This window comes from Mesoplodon densirostris, chromosome 15, assembly GCF_025265405.1.
Source record: "Mesoplodon densirostris isolate mMesDen1 chromosome 15, mMesDen1 primary haplotype, whole genome shotgun sequence".
NCBI classification, from domain to species: domain Eukaryota; kingdom Metazoa; phylum Chordata; class Mammalia; order Artiodactyla; family Ziphiidae; genus Mesoplodon; species Mesoplodon densirostris.
This window is the reverse complement of record NC_082675.1, coordinates 63,564,206-63,591,693: the sequence shown is the minus strand read 5'-3', so window position 1 is coordinate 63,591,693 and position 27,488 is coordinate 63,564,206. Positions and strand designations below refer to the sequence as shown.

The 27,488-nt window shown below is 45.4% G+C and overlaps 1 protein-coding gene across 2 annotated transcripts in view; it reads left to right on the top strand.

Moving 5' to 3' along the window:
- LOXHD1 (lipoxygenase homology PLAT domains 1) overlaps positions 1–27,488 on the top strand; it is a 204,147-nt gene that overhangs the window by 82,856 nt on the left and 93,803 nt on the right. For both annotated transcript variants that reach the window (XM_060119180.1, XM_060119179.1), the window contains exons 15-21: positions 7,953–8,029; positions 10,214–10,410; positions 12,826–13,018; positions 16,864–17,024; positions 19,337–19,802; positions 20,260–20,414; positions 22,504–22,637. In XM_060119180.1, coding sequence (XP_059975163.1) covers positions 7,953–8,029; positions 10,214–10,410; positions 12,826–13,018; positions 16,864–17,024; positions 19,337–19,802; positions 20,260–20,414; positions 22,504–22,637 — 1,383 coding nt within the window. The remainder of the gene's footprint in view (positions 1–7,952; positions 8,030–10,213; positions 10,411–12,825; positions 13,019–16,863; positions 17,025–19,336; positions 19,803–20,259; positions 20,415–22,503; positions 22,638–27,488) is intronic.

Sequence of the window (27,488 nt, the reverse complement as noted above, 5' to 3'; positions counted from 1 at the left end):
AACCAGCAAGTGTCTTATGGTGATTATGAGGGTGAAATCCAGTTGCACTTTGAAAGGAGCCAAGTCTGCTGATGACACAGGTGATGCTGTTGCTGCTGCTGATTGTAGGGCTGACTAGGAGCTGAAGCCTCTGACATACCCCAGGGATCTCCATGCCCCCAAACACTTAAGAGTTCACACATTTTTTAGAAAATGGATTCTTTTTTTCCCCCCTGATCTATACAGTAGGTCTTTGTTGGTTATCCTTTTTAAATACAGCAGCATGTACATGTCAATCCCAAACTCCCTAACTATCCCTTCCCTCCACCCTTCCTCTCCGGTAACCATAAGTTCATTCTCTATGTCTGTGAGTCCGTTTCTGTTTTGTAAATACATTCATTTGTATCATTTCATTTTAGATTCCTCATATAAGCGATATCATATGATATTTCTCTTTCTCTATCTGACTTACTTCATTCAGTATGACAATCTCTAAGTCCATCCATGTTGCTACAAATGTCATTATTTCATTCTTTTTTATGGCTGAGTAATATTCCATTGTATATATGTACCACATCTTCTTTATCCATTCATCTATTGATGGACATTTAGGTTGCTTCCGTGTCTTGGCTATTGTAAACAGTGCTGCAATGAACATTGGGGTGCATGTAGCCTTTTGGACCATGTTTTTCTCCAGATAAATGCCCAGGAGTGGGATTGCAGGGTCATACGGTAGCTCTATTTTTAGTTTTTTAAGGAAACTCCATACTGTTCTCCAGAGTAGCTGTACCAATTTACATTCCCACCAACAGTGTAGGAGGGTTCCTTTCTCTCCACACCCTCTACAGCATTGATAGTTTGTGGATTTTCTGACGATGGCCATTTTGACTGGTGTGACGTGATATCTCATTGTAGTTTTGATTTGCATTTCTTTAATCATTAGTGATGTTGAACATCTTTTTATGTGCCTCTTGACCATCCATACGTCTTCCTTGGAAAAATGTCTATTTAGGTCTTCTGCTCATTTTCTGATTGGGTTTTTTGTTTTGATGATATTAAGCAGCATGAGCTGTTTGTAAATTTTGGTGACTAATCCCATGTCGGTTCCATCATCTGCAAATATTTTCTCCCAATCTGTGGGTTGTCTTTTCATTTTGCTTATGGTTCCCTTTGCTGTGCAAAAACTTTTGAATTTAATTAGGCCCCATTTTTTAATTTTTGTTTTTATTTCCATTACTCTGGGAGACAGATTGGAAAAGATATTGCTGCGATTTATGTCAGAGAGTGTTCTGCCTATGTTTTCCTCTAGGAGTATTAGAGTGTCCAGTCTCACATTTAGGTTTTTAATCCATTTGGAGCTTATTTTTGTGTATGATGTTAAATAATGATCTAATTTCATTTTTTTCCATGCAGCTGTCCAGTTTTCCCAGTACCATTTGTTGAAGACACTTTCTTTCCACCATTGTATAGTCTTGCCTCCTTTGTCATGGATTAATTGGCCATAGGTGTGTGGGTTTATTACTGGGCTTTCTATCCTGTTCCATTGATCTATAGGTTTATTTTTTGTGCAAGTACCATACTGTTTTGATGACTATAGCTTGTAGTATAGTCTGAAGTCAGGAAGCCTGATTCCTCCAGCTTCATTTTTCTTTCTCAAGATTGCTTTGACTATTCAGGGTCTTTTGTGTCTCCATACACATTTTACGGTTTTTTGTTCTAGTTCTGTGAAAAATGCCATTGGTAATTTGATAGGGATTGTATTGAATCTGTAGATTGCCTTGGGTAGTATAGTCATTTTCACAATATTTAATCTTCCAATCCAAGAGCATGGTATATCTTTCTATCTGTTTATGTCTTCTTCAGTTTCTTTCATCAGCATCTTATAGTTTTTGCAGTACAGGTCTTTTGTCTCCTTAGGTAGGTTTATTCCTTAGGTCTTTTGTCTCCTTAGGTATTTTATTCTTTTTGATGCAATGGTAAATGGGATTGTTTCTTGACTTTCTCTTTCTGATCTTTCATTGTTAGTGTATAGAAATGCAACAGATTTCTGTGTATTAATTTAGTAACCTGCAACTTTCCCAAATTTATTGATGAGCTCTAGTAGTTTTCTGGTAGCATCTTTAGGCTTTTCTATGTATAATATCATGTCATCTGCAAGCAGTGACTGTTTAACTTCTTCTTTTCTAGTTTGGATTCCTTTTATTTCTTTTTCTTCTCTGACTGCTGTAGCTAGGGCTTCCAAAACTATGTTGAATAAAAGTGGTGAGAGTGGGCATCCTTGTCTTATTCCTGATCTTAGAGGAAATGCTTTCAGCTTTTTGCCATTGAGTATGATGCTAGCTGTAGGTTTGTTGTATATGACCTTTATTACATTGAGGTAGGTTCCCTCTATGCCCACTTTCTGCAGCATTTTTATCATAAATTGGTGTTGAATTTTGTCAAAAGCTTTTTCTGTATCTTTTGAGATGATCATATGGTTTTTATTCTTCAGTTTGTGGATGTGGTGTATCACATTGATTGATTTGTGGATATTGAAGAATCCTTGCACCCCTGGGATAAATCCCACTCAATCATGGTGTATGAGCCTTTTAATGTATTTTTGCATTCGAATTGCTAGTATTTTGTTGAGGATTTTTGGGACTATGTTCATCAGCCTGTAAATATCAGTATCAGTGATACTGGCCTGTAAATTTCTTTTCCAGTGGTATCTCTGTCTGGTTTTGGTATCAGGGTGATTGTGGCCTCATAGAATGAGTTTGGGAGTCTTCCTTCCTCTGCAATTTTTTGGAAAAGTTTCAGAAGGATAGGTGTTAGCTCTTCTCTAAACATTTGATAGAATTCTCCTGTGAAGCCATCAGGTCCTGGACTTTTGTTTGTTGGGAGTTTTTAAATTATAGTTTCAATTTCAGTGTTTGTGATTGGTCTGTTCATATTTTCTAATTCTTCCTGGTTCAGTCTTGGGAGACTGTACCTTTCTAAGAATTTGTCCATTTCTTCCAGGTTGTCCATTTTATTGGCATAGCGTTGCATGTAGTAGTCTCTTGTGATCCTTTGTATTTCTGTAGTGTCAGTTGTAACATCTCCTTTTTCATTTCTAATTTTATTGATTTGAGTCCTCTCCCTTTTGTCCTTGATAAGTCTGGCTAAAGGGTTATCAATTTTGTTTACCTTTTCAAAGAACCAGCTTTTTGTTTCATTGATCTTTGCTATTGTCTTCCCTGTCTCTATTTCATTTATTTCTGCTCTGATCTTTATGATTTCTTTCTTTCTACTGACTTTCAGTTTTGTTTGTTCTTCTTTCTCTAGTTGCTTTGGGTGTAAGGTTAGCTTGTTTATTTGAGATTTTTCTTGTTTCCTGAGGTAAGAGTGTATTGCTATAAGCTTTCCTCTTAGAACTGCTTTTGTTGTATCCCATAGGTTTTTGGATGGTTGTTCTTTCATTTTCATTTGTCTCTAGGTATTTTTTGATTTCCTCTTTGATTTCTTCAGTGATCCATTGGTTGTTAAATAGCAAATTGTTTAGCAGTAAATTGTTTAGCCTCCACATGTTTGTGTTTTTTATAGTTTTTTTTCTTGTAGTTCAGTTCTAATCTCATAACGTTGTGGTCGGAAAAGATGCTTGATATGATTTCAATTTTCTTAAATTTGCTGAGGCTTGCTTTGTGGCTCAGGATGTGGTCAATCCTGGAGAATGTTCCTTGTGCACTTGAGAAGAAACTGTAATCTGCTGTTTTGGGATGGAATGTCCTATAAATATCAATTAAATCTATCTGGTCTATTTTGTCATTTTAAGCTTGTGTTTCCTTATTAATTTTCTGTCTGGATGATCTGTCCATTGACAAAACTGGGGTGTTAACATCCCCCACTATTTTTGTGTTACTGTCGATTTCTCCCTTTATGGCTGTTAGTATTTGTCTTATATGTTGAGGTGCTCCTATGTTGCATGCATATATGTTTACAATTGTTATATCTTCTTCTTGAATTGATCCCTTGGTTGTTATGTAGTGTCCTTCTTTGTCTCTTATAACAGTCTTTATTGTTGTCTATTTTGTCTGATATGAGTATTCTACTCCAGCTTTCTTTTGATTTCCATTTGCATGGAAGACCTTCTTCCATCTCCTCACTTTCAGTCTGTATGTGTCCTTAGGTCTGCAGTGGGTCTCCTGTAGACAGCATACACACGGGTCTTGTTTTCATATCCATTCAGCCAGTCTATGTCTTTTGGTTGGTGCATTTAATCCATTCACATTTAAGGTAATTATCGATATGTGTGTTCCTATTGCCATTTTCTTAATTGTTTTGGGTTTGTTTTTGTAGGTCTTTTTTCTTTCCTTCCTCTTTTGTTCTCTTCTCTTGTGGTTTGATGACCATCTTTAGTGTTGTGTTTCTGTTGCTTTTTCTTTTGTGTGTGTGCATCTATTGTAGTTTTGGGTTTGCTGTTCCCATGATGTTTTGATATAGCAGTATATATATGTACAAGGTTGTTTTAAGTTGCTAGTCTCTTTCCCACCTAGAGGAGTTCCTTTAGCATTTGTGGCAAAGCTGGTCTGGTGGTGCTGAATTCTCTTAGATTTTGCTTGTCTGTAAAACTTTTGATTTCTCTGTCGAATCTGAATGAGATCCTTGCCGGGTAGAGTAGGCTTGGTTGTAGGTTCTTCCCTTTCATCGTTTTAAATATATCATGCCACTCCCTTCTGGCTTGTAGAGTTTCTGCTGAGAAATCAGCTGTTAAACTTATGGGAGTTCCCTTGTATGTTATTTGTCATTTTTCCCTTGTTGCTTTTAATACTTTTTCTTTTTCTTTAATTTTTGTCAGCTTGATTACTATGTGTCTCAGTGTGTTTCTCCTCACGTTTATCCTGCCTGGGACTCTCTGCACTTCCTGGACTTGGGTGGCTATTTCCTTTCCCATATTAGAGAAGTTTTTGAGTATAATCTCTTCAAATATTTTCTCGGGTCCTTTCTCTCTCTCTTCCCCTTATGGGACCCCTGTAATGAGAATGTTGGTGCATTTAATGTTGTCCCAGAAGCCTCTAAGGCTGTCTGCATTTCTTTTCATTCTTTTTTCTTTATTCTGTTCTGTAGCAGTGATTTCCACCATTCTGTCTCCCAGGTCACTTATCCATTCTTCTGCCTCAGTTATTCTGCTATTGATTCCTTCTAGTGTATTTTTCATTTCAGTTATTGTATTGTTCATCTCTGTTTGTTTGTTCTTTCATTCTTCTAGGTCTTTGTTAAACATTTCTTGCATCTCCTCGATCTTTGCCTCCATTCTTTTTCCGAGGTCCTGGAACAGCTTCACTATCATTATTCTGAATTCTTTTTCTGGAAGGTTGCCTATCTCCACTTCATTTAGTTGTTTTTCTGGTGTTTTATCTTGTACCTTCATCTGGGACATAATCCTCTGCCTTTTCATTTTGTCTATCTTTCTGTGATTGTGGTTTTCATTCTGCAGGCTGCAGGATTGTAGTTCTTCTTGCTTCAGCTGTCTGCCCTCTGGTGGATGAGGCTATCTAAGAGGCATAGAAAATGGATTCTGGTATCTTGCTGAGGTGTGTGGTGATGGCATTTGCTGCTTCAGGACCCAGGAGGACTCTGAAGAACCTGGAGGTAGAACCTGGGCTCACAGACTGCTTCTTTTTTCACCTGAGCTATTATTTTACTCCCTGGGAGAGGAGAACAAACCAGGCCTATTTATCAGAACTTCTCTGCCAGGATCAGGGAGTGGTGAGCATCTTAGCTATGGTAGGTGTGTGTGTGTTTATGTGTGTGTGTGTGCCTACGTGTGTACATGTGTGTTTAGGTGCATGTGTTTATGTGTGTGTGCATGTGTTTATGTGTGTACATGTGTTTGTGTTTATGTATGTACATCTGTGTGCACACGTGTGCATACTTGCACATTTTTGTGAGCCCAGGGAAAGAGTAATAAAATCTCCAGCAGACTGGCTTATCCATTTAGCAACATCTCACTCTGAAACTGGGCTGAAGTGTTTCAAGCTGAAAGAAAATGACTATATTTGGAAATACCTATTAATATCCTGCAAGTATTTAGGTGGAAACTGAAATGACAAGTCATGGTTTCCTCTGCTGCTGGGGAGGGCCTGGGGATGGAGAAGTGGTGGAGAGAAAGAAGGGAGAGCAGATGGGATTTTGCGAAGGCCAGTGGCTTGCTGACTATCCACCCTCCCTGTCCCTGTGAGCACACTGACAGGGCCACATCACTGCCTCCTCCTCCATGGTCTCCAAGTCTGTGGGAGATGCTGCAGTGACCTCAGCAGGACAGTCAGAGGTTGATTGAGGAGCTCTAGCCAGCACTCCCTTGCTCCCCAAAATCTCTCCCTTACCCTGTCATCAAAGCCATGAGTTTGTACCTTCATGTCTTATAATCTCAGATGGTTTTTGCTGTTCTAGATTCACAGCATGAAAGCTCATGGGAAGCATAACAACTTAATTGTCAGCTAGTGTTTTTTTTTAAATTGAAGTATAGTTGATTTACAATGTTGTGTTAGCCTCAGGTGGTGATTCAATTATATTTTTCAGATTACTTTCCATTATAGGCTATTACAGGATATTGAATATAGTTCCCCGTGTTATACAGTAGATCCTGTTGCTTATCTATTTTATGTGTAGTAGTCAATGGTAGCTAACAGCCAGCTGAAAGCAAGGTCCCATGGAAATGTAAGATCATGTGCTTAGGGAGGGAGGGTGAGAGCAAAGAGATGGGAGAGACCACAGTATTGCTTGAATTGACCCTGGAGAGGGGGGCAGTATACTGGCAGAGAGGACTGTGGTTTAGAGAAGCTTGAGCTCCATGCTGGGAACGCTGGGGAGGAGACAGTGCTTTGACTTCCTTTGATAGGTTCTGTGGCCCAGGAATTGCCTCCCTCTAGGGAGTATAATAGGAGTGGGCTGCAAAGACAAGCACCAAGATGTAGACAAATGGTCAAGAAGCAAGTACCTTGGTTTCCCCATTGCCCTGGAGAACACTGAGGGTGTCTCTTCTCTTGCCATCAGCCCATATCACAGACTGTCTCGAGTACTGGGGCCTGGATAACTCGTGCTTGCACGAGAGTCTGATTTCCCAGCCTGGGTCTCTGTGCTCTGTGGGAGCAGTGCTTTTCAGGCAAATTGGTCCAATGTCTTTTCCGCTGGCAGATGCCACAGCCCAGTCTGACATATTGATGAGTCATAGCCATCAAATCCCAACCCTGCAGGGTCCAGACCCAGCTTCTCCTTGTTGGCAAATCTCATTCATCCTTGAGGACTCATATCAGTGGCCCTTCACCATGAGCCCTTCTCACTTCTCTACACTTCTGTTGCACTTACTTTGGTTTAACATCCATCCTTGTCTTGGTCTCCAGTACCTCAGCCAGTCTATCTGCCTTCTTAACTAGACTGCAGGTTCTCCAGGGGCTGAGCTGTGTCTTATTCATCATAGTGCATGTTCTCTGCCTTCTCCCCACCCCAGAGCTCCCATCACAGTGCCACGCACATGATGGACTCTTAGAAAAAGAGGTGGGTTTTTTTTTTTATGATGATGACACAGGTGTTCATGGCTTTTAGGAAAGACTCTTTACCATGATTACCAAAGTTCCACATCAAGTGACCCTGCCACCTCTCCAGCCTCATCTGCCAGCACTGCACCATTCACTCGTTCTATTCTATCCACACTGGCTGGCTGTCTGCTCCTGGAGGCTCCACTCCATCCTAGCATGTTGTTCACTCTGAATACACCTCCCTCCTCTCCTGGTTAACTCCTTGTCATCCTTCCAGTCTCAGCCAGATATCACCTCCCCAAGGCAACCCTCCTTCCCCAGTCTGGGTTGGGATCCTTTGTTCTGAGCTCTGGTAGAACCATTTCCCTTTGCTGAGTTCAAAGCTCTGGCCTCCTGGTGACTCTGCATGAATTGTGTGATGGTTGGTTATCAGGCTGCCCCACTCAAAGAGCTAACAGCCCCTCGTTTGCCCAGCAGGTGGTTGGACAAGGATAAGGATGATGGGCAGTTGGTCCGAGAGTTGCTGCCCAGTGACAGCAATGCGACACTGAAGAGTAAGTCGTCCTGAGGACAGGTGGTAGGTGTGCCCTGGGCAGGACAGATGCCCTCCCTTGGCTGCTTAGAAGGCAGTTGGAGAAAGCACACACCCTTCACTCCACGGAGGCAGCACTGGGCAGGGTAGAGAGGAAGAGGCTCTGAGGGAGGATCTGGAACTCTGTCTGTCTGCGCTGTGCACACAGCCACTTTATGGCCCTCAGTGTGGGGCCCTGACGCATGTGGGCCTCTGTCAATGAGAGTAACAAGAGCAGTAACACAGGCTAATGTTGCCCATTGCTGGGGGTACCTATCATTCAGGGCCTGGAGAGGATAAACACGTTTGGAAGGGGCTGTACAATGAAAACATTGTTTTCAATGCCAAGAATTATCCTGGAGGCCTTACAGCTTTCCTTAATGGTGTTATTTCTTCAAGTGCCTTGGTTTGATCATGAGCATTAGACAAAGTTTAAAAGAAACATATCCAGAATCCTCAGTAATACCAACACCTCATTTCTTTTACAAGACCTCATATTTATCATTTATTTTCTCATGTGAGCCCTGCGATAACCCCAGAAGGTAGGCAGAGCTGATGTTGTTATGCCCATTTGTCAGATGGGGACACATCTGGCGGAGCTAAATATCTTTGTAAGGTCAGATAGAATATTGAAGTGTTGGAATTCTACATTCTCTGAATGAAGAATTACAGAATTTAAGAACTGGGATGATCCTTAAGAGATGAACTAATGACCCCATTGGATACACGACACATGCCTGTGGCAAGGGAATCTCCTAGTACAGCCAGGTCTGCACCCAGCAGTGGAGCTGGTACCAGTGCCCAGGAGTCTGTGCCTTCCTGCCTTGCCCTTCCCACTCCAGCAAGCCCTGCTTTACCACATGGATAGGACCCTTCAGGCTCTCCACTCCCAAGTCAGAGCTTTTGAAAGGATTTAGATGGAAAATGGTGTAAAGAAGAGGTCTTTTTTTCTCAGTTCCTGCTATATCTTTACAGCAAGGAGGACAAAAGCCACTTCCTCGGTGCCCTCAGGTGTCCCTGGAGGAGCTGAGCTGGGCCATACCCACAGGTCTGGCCTCTACCAGGGCCTGGCGGGTCTGTAGGGCTGCCCCCGCAGCAGCTGTGCTCAGCTGCCTTTCTCTGAGTCTTTTTTGCCAGTGCTGGAAGGCCCTGAGACAGCCATGCACAGCGGGCCTTGGAACTAGCATCACTTGCCTTCTCAGTGCTTCCCTCCTCATTCCCAAGACCCATACCCTGCAACAAACCTATAGGACTTGGGCTTGTGGCTCAGGTTATCCCAGGACTTGCCTTTTACCAGGCATTTGTATCCTCCCTTGTGGACAGACAATGAAGACCTTTCAAGGTCATAAGATGGAGTAACATCAGCATGGCATTTCGGTTGAGAACGGGGCCAAACGGGGTCCATGTTAGGGTTTCACTCATAGCTGACTCCGTCTTCTTTTTTTTAATATCTCCAACTATTTTACTTTAATATATAAACATCAATACATAATAGTTCAAAGGAAGTAGTTGTGATTATTTCAATATCATGCCAGAAACTTTATTTGATAAAACTCAGCTTCCATTTCTCAATTTTCTCAATTTTTAAAAAATGAATACAAGGTTACTTTCTTAAATGATTGTGTAAAACACAACTCTCAAATATGCTTAATGTTGAATGCCTAGTGTTTAATGCTAGGCTGGCTCCTTCTTAACTGTTGCCATCTTGAGCCAAATACATTATCTTCTGAAGCTCAGATTCCTCACCTGTAAAGCCGAGATCAGAACACTCAGCACTAACACCGTGTAAACATGCTACACCCTGTCTGCAGGGAGGTAGATGCTCCCTTTGCCTCAGTTTCTTCATCCATCAGACAAGAAATTGCATGAGGTGTTTGCTTTAAATCCTTGTCTCTTACATTTTAGTATTGTTTGCAAGCCTTACTGTTCCCAGTGCATTCACACCCCGTGGGGCAGGCCAAGCAGGTATTAGAATTCTGATTTTGAGATGAGGGGGGCTGGCAGGAGCCAACCCCAGTCTCAGGGTTACGTAAAGAGAGCAAGACCCTAGGGTCCCCACCCCCAACTGAGCGCCCCAGCCCTGGCGGAGCGGCCTCCTGCCCCACGCTCCCTCCCGCTCACCCTGCACTAAACCCTCCCTTCCTGCCTCCTGCCTTGGGCTGTTCAGACTTCCGCTATCACATCAGCCTGAAGACTGGGGACGTCCCTGGGGCCAGCACAGATTCCAGAGTCTACATCAAGCTCTACGGGGACAAATCTGACACCATCAAGCAAGTTCTTCTTGTCTCTGACAACAACCTGAAAGACTACTTTGAACGTGGCCGGGTGGATGAGTTCACCTTGGAGACCCTGAACATTGGACCTGTAAGTCTTCTTCCTGAGACCACATGATGGCATCTTACCCGTTCACCTGCGTGTATCTGCACATGGATTCACACACACACACACACACACACACACACACACACTCGCAGACACACAGATGAACCCATTTTGAAGGAAAAAAATGCCCAGGGGCACAAGTAGTGAAGTACATTGTTTTCCAGTTATGACCTAGATCAGCAGAAGACATGTGAACAGTGGTCAAGCTTCCAGAATCTCTTTGGGGCTTGAAGATGTATTCTTAGTGGCTGTAATCCCAACATTTCCTTTACCTCCATAGCCAGGACTGATGGACCTGGGTCCCAAACACTGGAGAAGGGGACAGTGGTGTACAGGGAAGGAAGAGAGGAGGAAAAGCTGTAAAGAGGGGCTGAAAATACTTCCCAATTCCAAACTAGAGTGTGTATCAGAGTGACGCTCAGGAACCCTGTTTCAGTGTTTACTCCCAGGCCACACCTGAGAGACTCTGCCTTAGAGGATGGGGCCTCCAAGAGTCTCCCTCCATCATGTCTCCAGGTGGCCCTGCTGCGAGGGGTCTGAGCACTTCACCTGGAGAAGTGTGGATCTGACTGCCTGCACTCAAGTGTTGGAGACTTTTCTAGCAATGTCTGAGCTGGGCTTCATGTTATCACCTGCCCGTCTCAGGCGGTGGCTTGTGGAAACTAAGAGGGTTACAACATCCCCTTTGCTAACCCCTTCCCCTCTTGGTGAGCCTCACCTTATTTCAGGTGCTCTGGGGAATGATCTCATGTCAGTCATTTATATCTTGAAGGTAATGAGCTTAAATCAAGATTTTCCTTGATCAAAATGTATTTACATTTTAAGCTGAATTAATAATTGTAGACTGAAATGCTGTTTGCATTACTAAGGACTTCTGGCAACAGCCAACAGATAAATGAGACATCTGAGGGATGGGGGAGGGCGTTTGGGCCCTTCTTGTGTTTCTGAAACCCCCTCAACAAACAGTGTGGCCAAGAGGGTGGGAGCATGGTTTTAGGCTGCTGACTGCCTGGGTCTGAAGCCCAGTGTTTCCATGTACCTGCTGTGTGCAAGTTACTTCATCTCTGTTTGCCTCAGTTTCCTCATTGCTATCAAAAGGGATCCCAATGGGGTTGTTATAGCATTAACTATGTTAGTAACACCCACATGCAGTAGTGTGTTCAATAAACACTAGCTGTTATTGACTGAACGTCAGCTCACGTCCGGTGCTGGTCATTGTGGAACTGACAGGCAGTCCCTGCCATTAAGGTGCTTTCTGTCACACCAGGTAGAAAATATCTGTCCCAGTCTTTGCTCTGTCACAGTCCCAGCACCGCAGAAAGACAACGAAGCTCTCCCATGCCCCTTGGCACACACCCCAAAGGCTCTCAGGCTGTGTCTATAGATATAGTTGGTCTCCTTCCCACAATTCCAGGGGATCGGGCTACATGCACTCAGCTGTGATAACGTTTCTGTTACCAGCTGCAAAGGTGCACTTAGTATGCACAAGAGTGAGAGCAAGGCTTACAGGGACAATTTTCTAAATCTAGCCTTTGGGCACCAGACTCACAGCACGCGTCACTCCTCCAGACTACCACAAAGAGAATCTAGGGGGTGCTGGAAGGGATCTCAAAGGCCGTCTGATATTTCCATCTGAGGTTAGAATTGCCCTGTATACAGCATTTCAAAAAAAACCCATAAAAGTCATTTGAATGTTGAAGAGCTAGGTACATTTAAGGATGGTAACATGATCATTTATGTGCTCATCTATGTTACTTGTGGGCAAAGATTAACATAAAATATAAAATAGTGAAGCAACTGAACTATGGAGTATTATAGGGAAAAAATGCACTTCAGTGCTGAGAGAGGAGGAATTGCACACAGAATGACAGAGCCCTGAGGTTGTCTGCATATTCTGTCACCTATAGGATGGGTGTGTCGAAGAAGACATGCAAAAATACGTCCAGTAGTGTATGGTTTTAAACAAAACAAAAAGCCAAGTCACCAACATGGCTATCAGAAGCTGATGGTTAATATTTTGAACATTTGCTTTCTTGTGCATTCATCACGTTCTTAGGAAATCCACCACCTAACTTTCAGTATGTACTGGAGCTTTCAAAGCTCCTGCCATAGCTGTTCCCACACTTGTTTCTCACAATGTACCCAGGAGGTGAGCTGGACTAAAGACTTGAGGACGGAGGCTCCAGGCAGGAGAGGTGGTGCCCTGGTGCCCCGGCTGGCTGCTGGCAGGCAAGCCTGGGACCCAGCCTCCTCCTGCTAAGCCTGCGCCTCCCAAGGAACTGGAGACCGGGTTGAGGAGGGCCATTTGTGCCAGTGTTTGGGGGTGGGTAGGGATGGAAGGATGAAGGTTTCTACACAGTGGCTCCTTGCTCACTTGCACCCTGGGTTCCCTTCCAGATCAACCGGCTGGTGATCGGGCACGACAACACGGGCATGCATGCCAGCTGGTTCCTGGGCAGCATCCAGATCCATGTGCCCCGCCAAGGCAAGCAGTACATCTTCCCTGTCAACCGCTGGCTGGACAAGAACAAGGCCGATGGGCGCCTGGAGGTGGAGCTGTACCCCAGCGATGTCGTGGACATCCAGAAACGTACGGAGGTGGCCATGGTGGGACCGTCAACAATGTTCCCCGTAGGGTAGGGCAGCAGGGAAGGAGGAGGGACAGTGGGCGACTTGGGTCTTGTCTCAAAGGGGGGAAGCTTCCAGTTGTCCCTGGTACCAGGGTTCTGGGAGGGAAATGGGGCTCCTTTTACAGATGAGGAAACTGAGGACTCAATGGATAAAACATTGTTTTCGGGGATAAAGGCAGCAAATGACTTTATTAAGAAATATACTTTCTGGGAATTCCCCGGAGGTCCAGTGGTTAGGGCTCCATGCTTCCACTGCAAGGGACATGGGTTCCATCCCCGGTCGGGGAACTAAGATCCCACATGCTGCATGATGCAGCCAAAAAAAATATATAGCTGTCAGCCCTGTGTTCAAGAGGAGTTTGAGAAATAGTCTTCCCCCTGGGAAGATTGGTGAGGAGATAAGCTGTTTATTCATTTATTTATTCAATAAATATACGTTGAATGTTTCTCTGTGCCAACGCTGCCCTAGGCTTTGCAGAGGCAACCATGAGCAAAACAGACCAAGCCCTTGTCCTCATGGACTTTACATTCCACCAGAGGAGACAAACAATAAATACATAATATAATGCCAAGAAAGAACTAGAAGAAAAGGAAGCAGGATAAAGGGTTAGCAATGGCAGGGGGTGAGGGACCTTTTTGGACAGGGTGGTGACATCTTTGAATGGAGGTGAAGTTCAAGGCGATCTGGCCACCATTGCACATGATGTGAGAGCCATAGATTAGGTAGGGGTCAGAGAAACAAGAGGTTATCTAGAGGGTCAGGAAGACCGTGGGACCAACCCTGGTACAGACAGTGTCCCTTCCCTCACCTGTGCGTTTCCGCACCTACCCTGAAAGCAGCCATCCAAGGCTCACTCCCACAGGAAGCTTCTCTGAGAAAGAACCCACTACAAACTCAGCTCTTCCTCTTCCAGAGCTCCTTGTGTCTTTTCATTGAGTGCATCTTCTCTCCCCAACTAACCTGTAAATTCCTTAAGGGCTGTGTCACATATATACAAAGCATATACACATGCTTTGTAATGGTACCTGCCAGTATGAAGAATTAACTCCTTCCCTCTTTTTATGAGTTAAAACTTGATTTCCATCATAGTAATACAGGTACTAGTTAACAAGATAAAGATGAAAAAGCAGGAGTTTCCTTACCTACCTCTTCCCTCAACCCATCCCCTTTCTTCAGAGGTAACAGGTTTTTAATTACTTTAGCTTTTTTCTCTGAAATGTATCTCCATATTTTCAATAATATGCTTACCAATTTCTTGAATTTTCAGTCATAGACATTAATTATTGACTTCCTACTATGGAAGAGGAGGATTTAGCTTTTTTAACACAGGCTCATGTGCATGCATGTGCGCATGCATGCATACATACAATCCCCTCCTTCCAGCCTTCAATAATCAATATTTGATTTGTACATTATTATAACCATGTAAATATTCTTCACTACTGACACCTACTTATAACAATTATATTTAATTTTTATACAACTTTTTGCTTTTTCTGGAGTTAATAATAGCCTCATTTATTCATTAGCAGAGTTTTCGATATACCCATCTATATTTCTATATACCCATCTGTATACCCACCTATCTGCATTAGTGTGCTAGGGCTACCATAAAAAATATCACAGACTAGGTGGCTTAAGCAACAAAAATGTGTTTTCTCCAGGTTCTGGAGGCTGGAAGTCCAAGATCAAGGTGTCAGCAGGTTGGGTTTCCTCTGTGGTCTCTGTCTTGGGCTTGCAGATGGCCACCTTCTCACTGTCTCTCACAGGGTCTTCGTGTGTGCATGTGCATGTCTGTGTCCTAATCTCTTCTTACAAGGACACCAGTCATTGGATTGGTGTCCAATGTCCCACCTTAATGGCCTCATTTTAACTTAATTACCTCTATGAAGGCCCTGTCTCTAAATACAGTCACATTCTGAGATACTAAGGGTTAGAGTATCAGCATATGAATTTTGGGGGTACACAATTCTGCCATTACACCATCTTATCTCCATCTTCCCAATAGAACTAAAATTCTTTTCATATGTTCAAACCCAACAGGAATTCTGTTGGTTTCCTCTCTGCACTCTTCTCCCCCACTCCCTGTCTCAAGGGAAACTCTGTCCTGTTCTCTAGGCTGCCATGCAGCTGTCCTTTGAGACTTCCTTTCTACTATCTTTTGGACATTCCATTCTTCTCTCATCTGGGTCAAATCTCCTGTTTCCTGGATTCCATGCCTTCCTCTGCTTTGGTTTATTCCCTCATTTTAGAGGGAACACATTCTCCACTGCAATGGAAAATTTGAATGTCTGCAAATGTCTTTGGTCTACTCTCACCATTGATCCATAATTTGGCTTGTTAGAGAATTCTGAGTTAGAACTCAGAGTTTAGAAGGAATTATTCTACCATCTTCTAGCTCCCAGGGCTGCATTTGGGAAGTCTGATGCCATTCTGTTACCCAACACTTTGGGTTTTTTCTCTCTAAAAGCCTATAGGATCCTATTTTTATCCCTAGCATTCTGAAATTTCATGATGTCCTCACTGCCTTTTGTGATTTTAGTTTCATCCAATCTTCTGGGAACTCATGGGCTCCTTCAGTCTCGAAGCATTTTTTAGTTTTGGGAGCCTTTTTTGTATTTCTTTCTTTGACAATTTCCACCTCTCTATTTCCTCTGTTTTCTTTAGAACTGAACTTTTAGTGAGATGGTGGACTTCCTCTAATTTTCTTACCTTTCTATCATTTGTTCTTGGGAAATTTCCTTTTTGTTCTTCAGAACTGTCCTTGACTTTACCCTTGCTTTGGAATATTTTATTTCAGCTACCACATTCATTCCCAATAGCTGGCTCTCATTCTCTGAATGCTCATTTTTATCTATCCTAATTTTATATAATCCTGCCTGCTATTGTTCTAAGAACCGAGAGAGGGAACTGGGTTCAGGGTTCTCTCCATTCAGAATGCCGGCTTTTCCTGAGTCCCCCTGTTGTCCATCTGCTAGCCCACCCTCACTCCCAGCTGAGGCCAATATCTCTAGCTCAACTTCTTCAGGCTCTCAGCTAGTCCTCTTGTTTTCAGCCCCCAATTTCTCACATTGCTATGGTAGTGGGAGATCCCTCATCTTGTTGAAAATAACAGTCTTAACTTGAAAAAAGTTATGATTTTGTCTTATAACATTGCTGAGAGAGCAAGTCTTGTAATAGTCACTTTGAATAAATATGGTCCCATAGTTCTGGGAGACATTTTGCTCTCCTATGGGAAGTGCCCTCTAGGAGTAAATACCTGTAACACATTTCCACCCTCTAACAGCTTGATCAAGTATTACTACTTCAAAATACAGACAATTCTCTGTGTAGCTGTATCTGTTGATATCATCTGAAAGGTGCATATATTTAAATGAAAATTGTCATTTCAACCCCTCCTCCTTTACTGAAAATAAGGAAAAGAAACAAACACACAGCCTTTTACTTCTTTCTGCACTGTGGTGTCTGGCCAGGGGTAGACACACAGCAGAGGGTGCCAGCTGGTGTACTGACTACTCTTCATCCCTGGTTCCAGAGGACATGTGTGACACAGAGGATAACTGAGCTTTGGAGTCTAATGGCTTGAGTTTGCCATTTCCACCACCTACTCCATTCTTCTAAGCCTCAGTTTGGCAATCTTCAAAATGGAAATAATGGGGTTTATGATATCGATTTGAGGGTTGGATAAGATAATGCCTAAGAAGCACCAGACACACGGTACAGGCTTGTGAAGTGTTTGCTTTGTAATGATTATTACGACTGTTATTACTAAATGTCCCATTTCTCCCCCATGTGCCCACCCAGTGATCCACTACGAGGTTGAGATTTGGACAGGGGATGTGGGCGGCGCAAGCACCACTGCCCGAGTCTACTTGCAGATCTACGGCGAGGAAGGCAAGACAGAAGTGCTCTTCCTCTCCAGCCGCTCGAAAGTGTTTGAGCGGGCATCCAAGGACATATTCCAGGTGTGTGTGGGCAAAGCAGTGGGGTTGTCAACAGAGGGCCCAGCAGATGTCTGAAAATGTTGGGATTGGTTCTCAGCCCTGGCTTCTTATTAGAATCACCTGGGGAGCTTTAGAAAAAAAAGGCTGCCTGGTCTACACCTGCATCAGTTAGATCAGAACCTTTAGGGTGGGATGTGTTTTCTGGGAATGTTTCTGAATGCTTTACCAGAGATACTAATGTGCTGCCAATTCTGAGACCTGCTGGAGCAGGCGATTCTAATTTAGCAAAATACGGCACGAGACCCTTGGTTACTACATTCATTCCCAGCCTTGGCCTCCGATTCTACCACTCACTCAGCCTGAGGGCTGGGCCGTGCCTCCCAAACAGGATACTGGGAGGCTTGGGGTCACCCGGCTGTGTTCTGAGGGCCCCAGACCTCCTCACTTCCCATCGAGTAGAAGAGGAAAAGAGATGAGAGTGCGAGCATGTTGTTGGCAGGAGAGGAGGGAGGATGCAAGGGTGGTGCCGCTGGGGGCGGCCCATGAATGTTTTATGTGGGACATGAGTGCATGGGTGCATGTGTGTGTCTGCAGACCTGTGTGTGCATGAAGCGTATTCATGCTGGCTCGTCTATGAGTGTCTGTGTGCCACAAGCAGCTTGGCCCTCAGCAAAGAGTCCTAACCCAGTGCCTGGCAGAGAGGGTCCTGGCTGAGCTGGGCCAGTGTCACAGGCGTCTGGAATGTTAGCACTGAAGGGGGCCTCCTGGAGTCCAAGTCCTCATTACACTGCTGAGGATGCAGAGGTCCAAGCGGTTCACCTCTCTGAGCCTCAGCTTCTTTATCAGCTCAAACCTAGCTTCATAATACCTGCCTGGCCTGCTTCACAGCCCCTGGAAAGATCAAAATAGTCAAAGTCAGGGAAAGTACTTGGGAAATCAAGTCATGGAGATGTAAGAGCAGGGCATCTTCTGGATGTGAACAGACTGCATGGCTGGATATGGTGGTGGCTGCATTCACGGCTGGGCAGACAGATGGGGGAGAGGGGACAGCAAGTGAGCTGGCTTGCAAGGATGCTGTGACCTGGAAAGCACTAGAGGGGAGATGGAATGTGCTGAAGAAGGGACTTACCGTATCCAGAACCCATCCCCTGTGTAGCTGAGAAGAATACATTCCTCTTCCTGGGGGCCCTGGGCTCCATTCTGGCTAATAATTTTCTCACAAAGGTGGTTTTGGCTGCACTGTGGCTTCATAAACCGGGAGTCAGAAGGCCCGAGTTCTCATCTAGGCCTGGGCTCCAATTATGGGACACTGAACAACTCATAGGACAGCCCTGGGCCTCAGTTTCCCCAGCACACAAGCAGAGAACTGGTGGGACTGGGCTTTGAGGATTGTCAAACACCCAGGCAAGGGCCCATCAGCACAGGGAGCCCTAAGAGTGGCCCGACCGGCAGGAACTCCATGTGAGCTGTCCCCTGAGCTCTACGGGGGCCAGACCTCCCCTCAGTATGAGGCTCAGAACAGAGTGGCAGATGGAAGGTCAAGGACCTGATCCTCTGAAGCAAAGCTAAATCCACGGACACTGCCCTTTGAGTCAGCCACGTGCTAGGCCCAGTGGGAGAGAAAAGCAAGAATGAACAGTCCCCGCTCTCAGGAATTCCCACTTGATGTGCAGACACCAGCGCACATGGGCAAAGAGGGCATCCAGGCCAGGCCAAGCTCTGGGCCCCCTCCCCTCTGAGCTCCCAGGGAGAGGAGAAGCTGGTGTGTGGGAGGGGCCTGGGGGAGACTTCCATTTTTTAAAAAATAACACTTATTTTTTGCTTCTTGCAAAATTTATATATAATTAATGCTGAAAAAAAATGTTCGGAAGGAGAACACAGAAAAGCACAAACTAAAAAAAATAAAGTAATAATAAAGCTCAGGAACTAGAATGAATAGGTTTTAGAGGTAGAGGAAGGAATGTGAAGGCATTCTGCGTGAGGGAACAAAGATGAAGGTATGGAATTAAAAAAAATAGGAATGGGTGTGATGTGCGTGGTGTGTTGTGTGTGTGTGTGTGTGTGTGTGTGTGTGTAAAGGGGGGAAAGAGAGAGAGGGAGGGAGACCATCTTTGCCCTCTGTACAGGGGTTTAGAAGGACACACGCTTGGGGGGAGGGGGAGGCGGGAAGGGAAACCAGGCTTGCGGGCACGAGAGGAGGAGCCGTGGCATCTTTGAGCTCAGAGGTCCCAGCCTCTTCATCCCACGCTCCTGGCACGAGAGGCGCCAGGCTCCTCAGGGGGCGGGGAGGATGCCACCCCCGACCCCCAGCCACTGCCCCGCGCTTTGAGCAGCTGGAGGCGGCGGACGTGGGCCCGGTCTTCAAGATCCGGCTCGGCCACACGGGCGAGGGCTTCGGCCCCAGCTGGTTCGTGGACACCGTGTGGCTGCGGCACGTGGCAGTGCGGGAGGAGGACCTCACGCCCGAGGAGGAGGCGCGGAGGAAGAAGGAGAAGGACAAGTTGCGGCAGCTGCTCAACAAGGAGCGTCTGAAGGCCAAGCTGCAGAGGAAGAAGAAGAAGAAGAAGGGTAGCGACGAGGAGGACGAGGGGGACGAGGAGGAAGAGTCCTCGTCGGAGGAGTCCTCGTCGGAGGAGGAGGAGGAGGAGACCGAGGAGGAGGAAGAGGAGGAATTCGGACCCGGGATGCAGGAGGTGATCGAGGAGTACAAGTTCGACGCCCACCGCTGGCTGGCCCGGGGCAAGGAGGACAATGAGCTTGTCGTGGAGCTGGCACCCGCGGGCCGAGAGGGTCCTGAGCGTAAGCCTGAGGAGGTGTCAGACGGTCCCCTGGTGGGGGGGGGCCCAGGGAGGGGGAGGGGTCCAGCTCTCCTCTCACGTGGGGGGCCCATGGCTCTCCTCACCTGCCCTCTCCTGAAATGCCTCCACGGACAGTTCTTTGGCACTGGGGTTGGCATTGCCCTTGTCCTGAGACTCTTGGAAGGAGCCCTGGTATAACTCGCTGTAACGCCACGTGGGGGACATCACTAGGAGGGTTGCTGACTGTGAGTTTTGCCAGGACTCTCAGCCTCTTGGGCTTCATGGCAAAGCGAAGTCTTGGGTAGGGAGGAGGGACAGGTTCAATTCTAGGTTAGTGTAGATGCGGGTGTACCCGGAGGTCCTTCCTACTCCCACCATCTGGCTGGATCAAAGGGGTTGAGCCTCAAGTCCACCCCGAGGCCCAGGTGTCCTCAACACTGTGTCTTTTGTGTCCCCAGCCAACACCTACGAGGTCCAGGTGATCACGGGGAGTGTGCCCAAGGCCGGCACTGATGCCAATGTCTTCCTGACCATCTACGGGGAGGAATATGGGGACACGGGAGAGCGGCCCCTAAAGAAGTCAGACAAGTCCAACAAGTTTGAGCAGGGGCAGGTAGGACTCGGGCTCTCTGACCCCAGGCGATGGGTGGGACCCAGATGGAGAGAGCCCTCTGGTGATTCCTGAGGTAGCTCCACCCAGCACAGCACTGCTGTGTCCAGTGGTGTGCTCTGTTCAATCCAGCCAGGTAGAATGGAAGTGCCTCTTCTGTAAGCACCGGCACTTTGTGGTGGGGACGTAAAAAAGGCACAGGTGGGGGTCAGTGCCAGGAAGCCCACAGCAACTAACTGGAGATGGTATGGGTAGCAGATGCTCAGGTGCTGAGTGAGTGGGGCAGGGGTTCAAGGAGGAAGTGCTGACCGTAAGATGGTGCTTTCGGGGAAACAGTGAGAAGGAGCGATGTGAACTGGGCCATGGTGGATGACTATGGTGTCCATGTATAAAGATGACAGTGAGAGGTGTTCTCTGAAGATGTGACCACATGACAAAGACGTGGGGGTGGAAGTGTGGAAGGCCAGTTGGAGGACAGTGGGTCTTCTCACTATGCTGTGGTTAATGCCAAGCCATGGTGGGCGCTGCCTCTGGGAAGCTTGATGGGACCAATTTAAGGGGTGAGGGCATGAGAGCCTTGAAGGACAGGCTGAGAAGCCCGACCTGCATCCTGAGGCAGTGACGCCACGAAGGCTTTTGAGCATTTAGAGAAATGCATACCTCTCCCTCTTCTAGGTATAGTAGGAAAAGCATGGAAAAATACATCTGTCATTCTTGTCCTTTGAGATTTTACTACATCCTCTGGCTAGACTGTCTCTCATCTCACCTTTCCCATTTCTACCCCCATCCCAAAGCCAGATTCCCTTATCAACACAGAGGAAAACCAGAAATAAACCAAATCCATTAAACATACTTCTGGGCTCATTGCTTGATTTATTTCAGGTATCCCCTGCTTTTTCCTTCAACACTGCCTTCCCATGACTTGAGAATCAGGATTTATTTCTGTGTTTCAGAACTTTCCTTTAAAAATTATAGCCACTGTGATGGCTGGAATTGGAAGAAAATTGCTATAGAGGGTGTAACTGGTACAGCTGATGAAATTTGAATAGGGACTGTATGTTAGATAATAGTGTGTTGACTTTAAGTTTCCTGAATTTGGTAATTGTACTCTGATTATATGAGAATGTCCTTGTTTTTAGAAAATCTATGTTGAAGAATTTGAGTGAAGGATCATGATATCTGCCATATACTTCCAAATGATTCAGAAAAAAAATAGAGAAAGGGCAAGAGAGTGTGGGAGAGAAAGCAAATGTTGCAAAATCTAAGTGAAGGGTATACAAAATTTCAATGGGTCCTGGTATCATCTGCTTCCTCCAGTGCGTATGTGTATACTTGTATCGTACACAGTCTCTCTTCTCACCTGAACGGTGAGCAATCCAAGTCTTACACTCCGAATTCTGTCAGTCACTCTAGATTTGCACTTTGGCTTATAGTACGTACTTTAAAATTTATGGTTGAAGGAGTTTATGCACGTATGTGCACACGCAGCACGTGGTCTCAGCACGCACCCAAGCAACAGGTCGTACACACACACACTCCCCATAACACAACTGGCAGCGCCCAGCCAACCTGTTTTCTCCTCTCCTCCTCTCCTATGGTCACCTTCGTCACCCTCCTACTCCTCCCTCCACCTTGCAGGACACAGTGAAAGTGAGACCTCCCTGGCAGGGGCAGGTGTAAAGACAATAGTGCAATAGGTGAAGGGAATTAAGAGTTGCAAACTTCCAGCTATAAAATAAGTAAGTCACAGGAATGGAATGTACACATAAGGAATATAGTCAATAATGTTGTAACAATGATGGTAACTGGTCTTTATGTGGTGATCGTTCCATAATGTATAAAAACATCAAAACACTATGTTGTATACCTGAAACTAATATAATATTGTATATTAATGATAACTCAATAAACAAAAACAAAAACCAATAGAGTAGACCAAACACCGGACAACTGACTGCATTTTCCATTCCCCCTTCCCCCTGATGCTTTGGGTCTTACAGCCGGTCTCAGGCTGCCCCAGGTCCCGGGAGGGGGAAGCTGATGGCGAGGTGGGGAGGGCTGCCTCCCAGTGTGCTACTCTGACCCTTCCCAGACAGACACCTTCACCATCTACGCCATTGACCTTGGCCCCTTGACCAAGATTCGGATTCGCCATGACAACTCAGGCAACAGACCAGGCTGGTTCCTGGACAGAATAGACATCACTGACATGAACAACGAGATCACGTGAGTGGGACTGGAGGGGAGGGAGGGAAGGCCATGCCTGCCACTAAGTAGTCATGGAAAAAAGGGTGGGGGTGGGGTGGCTGTGGCAGTGAGGGTGGGGGTGGGGTGGCTGTGGTGGGTGAGGGTGGGGTGGGGTGGCTGTGATGGGTGAGGATGGGGGTGCGGTGTCTAGGATGTAGGTTTGGCCCATGGAGCTGGCTGGGTGGGCATTGCCTCCCTCTCCTTGAGCAGCCCCTCAGCTGCTGGCCCTGTCAGGTGACAGTCTGGTAGGACGTCCAATCCAGTTCTTGACTCCATCATTTCAGAAAGTCAGGTTTTCTGTCCTTGCCATGGCCCAATCTCCATGGCCAGACTTAGAACCCAAAAATCTCTCCATGTACAAAGTGACTTCCAGGACATTGTTTTAATGTTCTAGACTAGAAATAAGCAAACTTATGCTGTAAAGGCCAGAGAGCAAATATTTTAGGTTTTCAGGGCCATTTGGTCTCTGTTACAACTGCTCGACTTTGCCTTTGCTGCAGAAAAGCAGCCATAGACGATGCTAAGTGAATTGATGTGGCTGTGTTTCACTAAAACTTCATTTATAGACACTGAAACTTGAATTCCAAGTAATTTTCACATTTCACAAAATATTATTGTTTTTAGATTTTTTTCAACCATTTAAAGATGTAAAATCTCTGCTTAGTTTGTGGGATATACATAAGCAGGTGGGCCAGATTTGGCCCACAGGCCATAGTTTGCTGGCCCCTGCTTCAAATTCACAACTAGCCCCAGGAGCCAGGCTGGGAAGGGTGAAGGAACCACACCCCAGGAAGGCCAGGCTGCAGCCCCAGCGTCAATTTGTGCCAGAGCCAGGACCAGGTCTCCAGACCATCAAAGATGAATCTGGTGTGTTTCCACCACTAGGCCACATTGCCTTTTGGGCAAGAGAGGCCAAAGGGCAATAGACAGGAAAAAAGCCTGGAAATGTGGTGGGGAGGAGCAGAGGGATGCAGAGAAGAAAGCAGACAAGATATTGAGGGGGTTGTGGGGTTGCCGAGGGCCTGCCAGTGCCTGGAACATAGCAGGCACTTAAGTACATATTTGTTGAATTAAGCAGCTCCTTGGCCTGCAGCCCGGTGTCTCTTGAAACATGCCCTCTTCTTGAGCTGCTCCCCTCTGTTCAGGGCAGGGACTGATGGGACTCACCCCATCTCCCACCTCCACCCTGCCCCACCAGCCCAAGATATTACTCCAGACAGGGACACTGAGGCACAGCTCACACACAGCCTGAGGTTATGGATTTCCATGAGGTCATCATGGTGGCACAGAAAGGTTGTGGGACTAGCCCATGTCTGGGAACCAGGGTCCTGACCTGGGGTAGGTCTTCTGCCAGAAACTCACCAGGTCACCCTGGAGAAGTCGCTCCATCTTTATGAGCTTTCATTTGCCCTTCTGATAAATGGGCTTAAAGATGTCAGCCCAACTTCTCAAGATGTTCTCAAAATCTAAGGCATTTAAGCTTGAAAAGGATAAAGTGCTGCAAAAAAAGTAAGGACAGGGACAAACTGTGAACATTCTGGCTTCCCCTTGAAGCCTGGTTAGGATCAACTCTGTTCAGTTGATTTGGCACTTCTAGGCCAGCCCAACAATTTTTAAATTATTGTAGCCTTATAATCTATTTTAATATCTGTCAGTACTTGTCTTCTTTCATTATTCTTCAAGAATATTAGCTGTGCTTACATTTTCAAATCAAAATATTAAGTGATTTTAAAAAAATCCTGTTGGAATTTTAATTGTTTTGCTGTTAAATGTATGTGTGGAGAATTGCATATTTAGAATGTGAAGTGCTCCCCCGAGCACACATTTCCATCTATCCAAGTGTTTCTTTGAGGTACCTCAGTAGTGCCATTTTCTACACATTGTCTGCCACTTGCTACACATAGGCTACATGTTCTTGTTACATTTATGCTCATGTGTCTTATATTTTTATCACTCTTGTGAATGGAACCTTCCCTTTACTCCTCTCTCCTCTTCCCCTCCCTTTCTCTTTTTCCTTCCTCCACTACTCGCTCCCCTCACCTCCTCCTCTTCCCTTGCCATCCTTTCTCATTGGTGCTATACAGTTTCTTTTCTTTGTTTCCTTGGTATTGAAGCAGCAGTAAGGGCTCTGTGCTGAGCCAGCTCCAACCACTTGCAAGTGGAGAGAGCAACTCTGAGCAAAGCCTGACCTGGGAGATAGACGTAAAATCATGGGAGACTGGTTCAAGATGGTGGAGTAGAAGGATGTGCACTCACTCCCTCTTGCGAGAATCACAACTAACTGCTGAACAATCATCGACAGGAAGACACTGGAACTCACCAAAATAGATACCCCACATCCAAAGACAAAGGCAAAGCCTCAATGAGGTGGTAGGAGCAGTGCAATCACAATAAAATCAAATCACATAACCTCTGGGTGGATGACTCATGAACTGGAGAACAATTATACCACAGAAGTCCACCAACTGGAATGAAGCTTCCGAGCCCCACATCAGGCTTCCCAACCTTGGGGTCTGGCAATGGGAGGAGGAATTCCCAGAGAATCAGACTTTGAAGCCTAGCAGGACTTGATTGCAGGACTTCGACAAGACTGGGGGAAACAGAGACTCCACTCTTGGAGGGCACACACAAAGTAGTGTGTGCACTAGGACCCAGGGGGAAGGAGCAGTGACCCCATAGGAGACTTAACCAGACATACCTGCTTGTATTGGAGGTTCTCCTGCAGAGGAGGGGGCAGCTGTGTCTCATCACGAGGATAAGGACACCGGCAGCAGAAGTTCTGGGAAGTACTCCATGGCATGAGCCTTCCCATAGTCCACCATTAGCCCCATCAAGGAGCCTGTAGGATCCAGTGCTGGGTCACCTCAGGCCAAACAACCAACAGGGAGGGAACTCAGCCCCACCCACCAGCAGACAAGCCTATTAAAGTTTTATTGAACTCTGCCCACCAGTGCAACACCCAGCTCTACCCACCACCAGTCCCTCCCATCAGGAAGCTTGCACAAGCCTCTTAGATAGCCTCATCCACCAGAGGGCAGACAGCAGAAGCAAGAAGAATGACAGTCCTGCAGCCTGTGGAACAAAAACCACATTCACAGAAGGACAGACAAAATGAAAAGGCAGAGGACTATGTACCAGTTGAAGGAACAAGATAAAACCCCAGAAAAACAACTAAATGAAGTGGAGATAGGCAACCTTCCAGAAAAAGAATTCAGAATAATGATAGTGAAGATGATCCAGGACCTTGGATAAAGAATGGAGGCAAAGATCGAGAAGATGCAAGAAATGTTTAACAAAGACCTAGAAGAATGAAAGAACAAACAAACAGAGATGAACAATACAATAACGGAAATGAAAAATACACTAGAAGGAATTGATAGCAGAATAACTGAGGCAGAAGAACGGATAAGTGACCTGGAAGACAGAATGGTGGAAATCACTGCCACGGAAAAGAATAAAGAAAAAAGAATGAAAAGAAATGAAGACAGCCTAAGAGACCTCTGGGACAACATTAAATGCAACAACATTCACATTACAGTGGTCCCAGAATGAGAAGAGAGAGAGAAAGGACCCAAGAAAATATTTGAAGAGATTATACTCGAAAATTTCTCTACCATGGGAAAGGAAATAGTAACCCAAGTCCAGGAAGCATAGAGAGTCCCATACAGGATAAACCCAAGGAGAAACACACTGAGACACATAGTAATCAAATTGACAAAAATTAAAGAAAAAGAAAAAGTATTAAAAGCAACAAGGGAAAAATGACAAATAACATACAAGGGAACTCCCATAAGTTTAACAGCTGATTTCTCAGCAGAAACTCTACAAGCCAGAAGGGAGTGGCATGATATATTTAAAGTGATGAAAGGGAAGAACCTACAACCAAACCTACTCTACACAGCAAGGATCTCATTCAGGTTCGACAGAGAAATCAAAAGCTTTACAGACAAGCAAAAGTTAGGAGAATTCAGCACCGCCAAACCAGCTCTACAGAAAATGCTAAAAGAACTTCTCTAAGTGGGAAACACAAGAGAAGAAAAGGACCTACAAAAACAAACCCAAAACAATTAAGAAAATAGTAATAGGAACATACATATCGATAATTACCTTAAATGTGAATGGATTAAATGCTCCAACCAAAAGACACAGGCTTTCTGAATGGATACAAAAACAAGACCCACATATATGCTGTCTAAAAGAGACCCATTTCAGACCTAGGGACACATACGGAGTGAAAGTGAGGGGATGGAAAAAGATATTCCATGCAAATGGAAATCAAAAGAAAGCTGGAGTAGCAATACTCATACCAGATAAAATAGACTTTAAAATAAAGAATGTTACAAAAGACAAGGAAGGACACTGTGTAATGATCAAGTGATCAATCCAAGAAGAAGATATAACAATTATATATATATATGCACCCAACATAGGAGCACCTCAATACATAGGGCAACTGCTAACAGCTATACAAGAGGAAATCGACAGTAACACAATAATAGTGGGGGACTTTAACACCTCACTTACACCAGTGGGCAGATCATCCAGACAGAACAGAACTGGAACAAAAAATCCTAAAATTTGTATGGAGACACGAAAGACCCCGAATAGCCAAAACAATCTTGAGGGAAAAAAACAGAGCTGGGGGCTTCCCTGGTGGCACAGTGGTTGAGAGTGTGCCTGCTGATGCAGGGGACATGGGTTCATGCCCCGATCCAGGAAGATCCCACATGCTGCAGAGCAGCTAGGCCCATGAGCCATGGCCGCTGAGCCTGCGCGTCCGGAGCCTGTGCTCCGCAACGGGAGAGGCAACAACAGTGAGAGGCCTGTGTA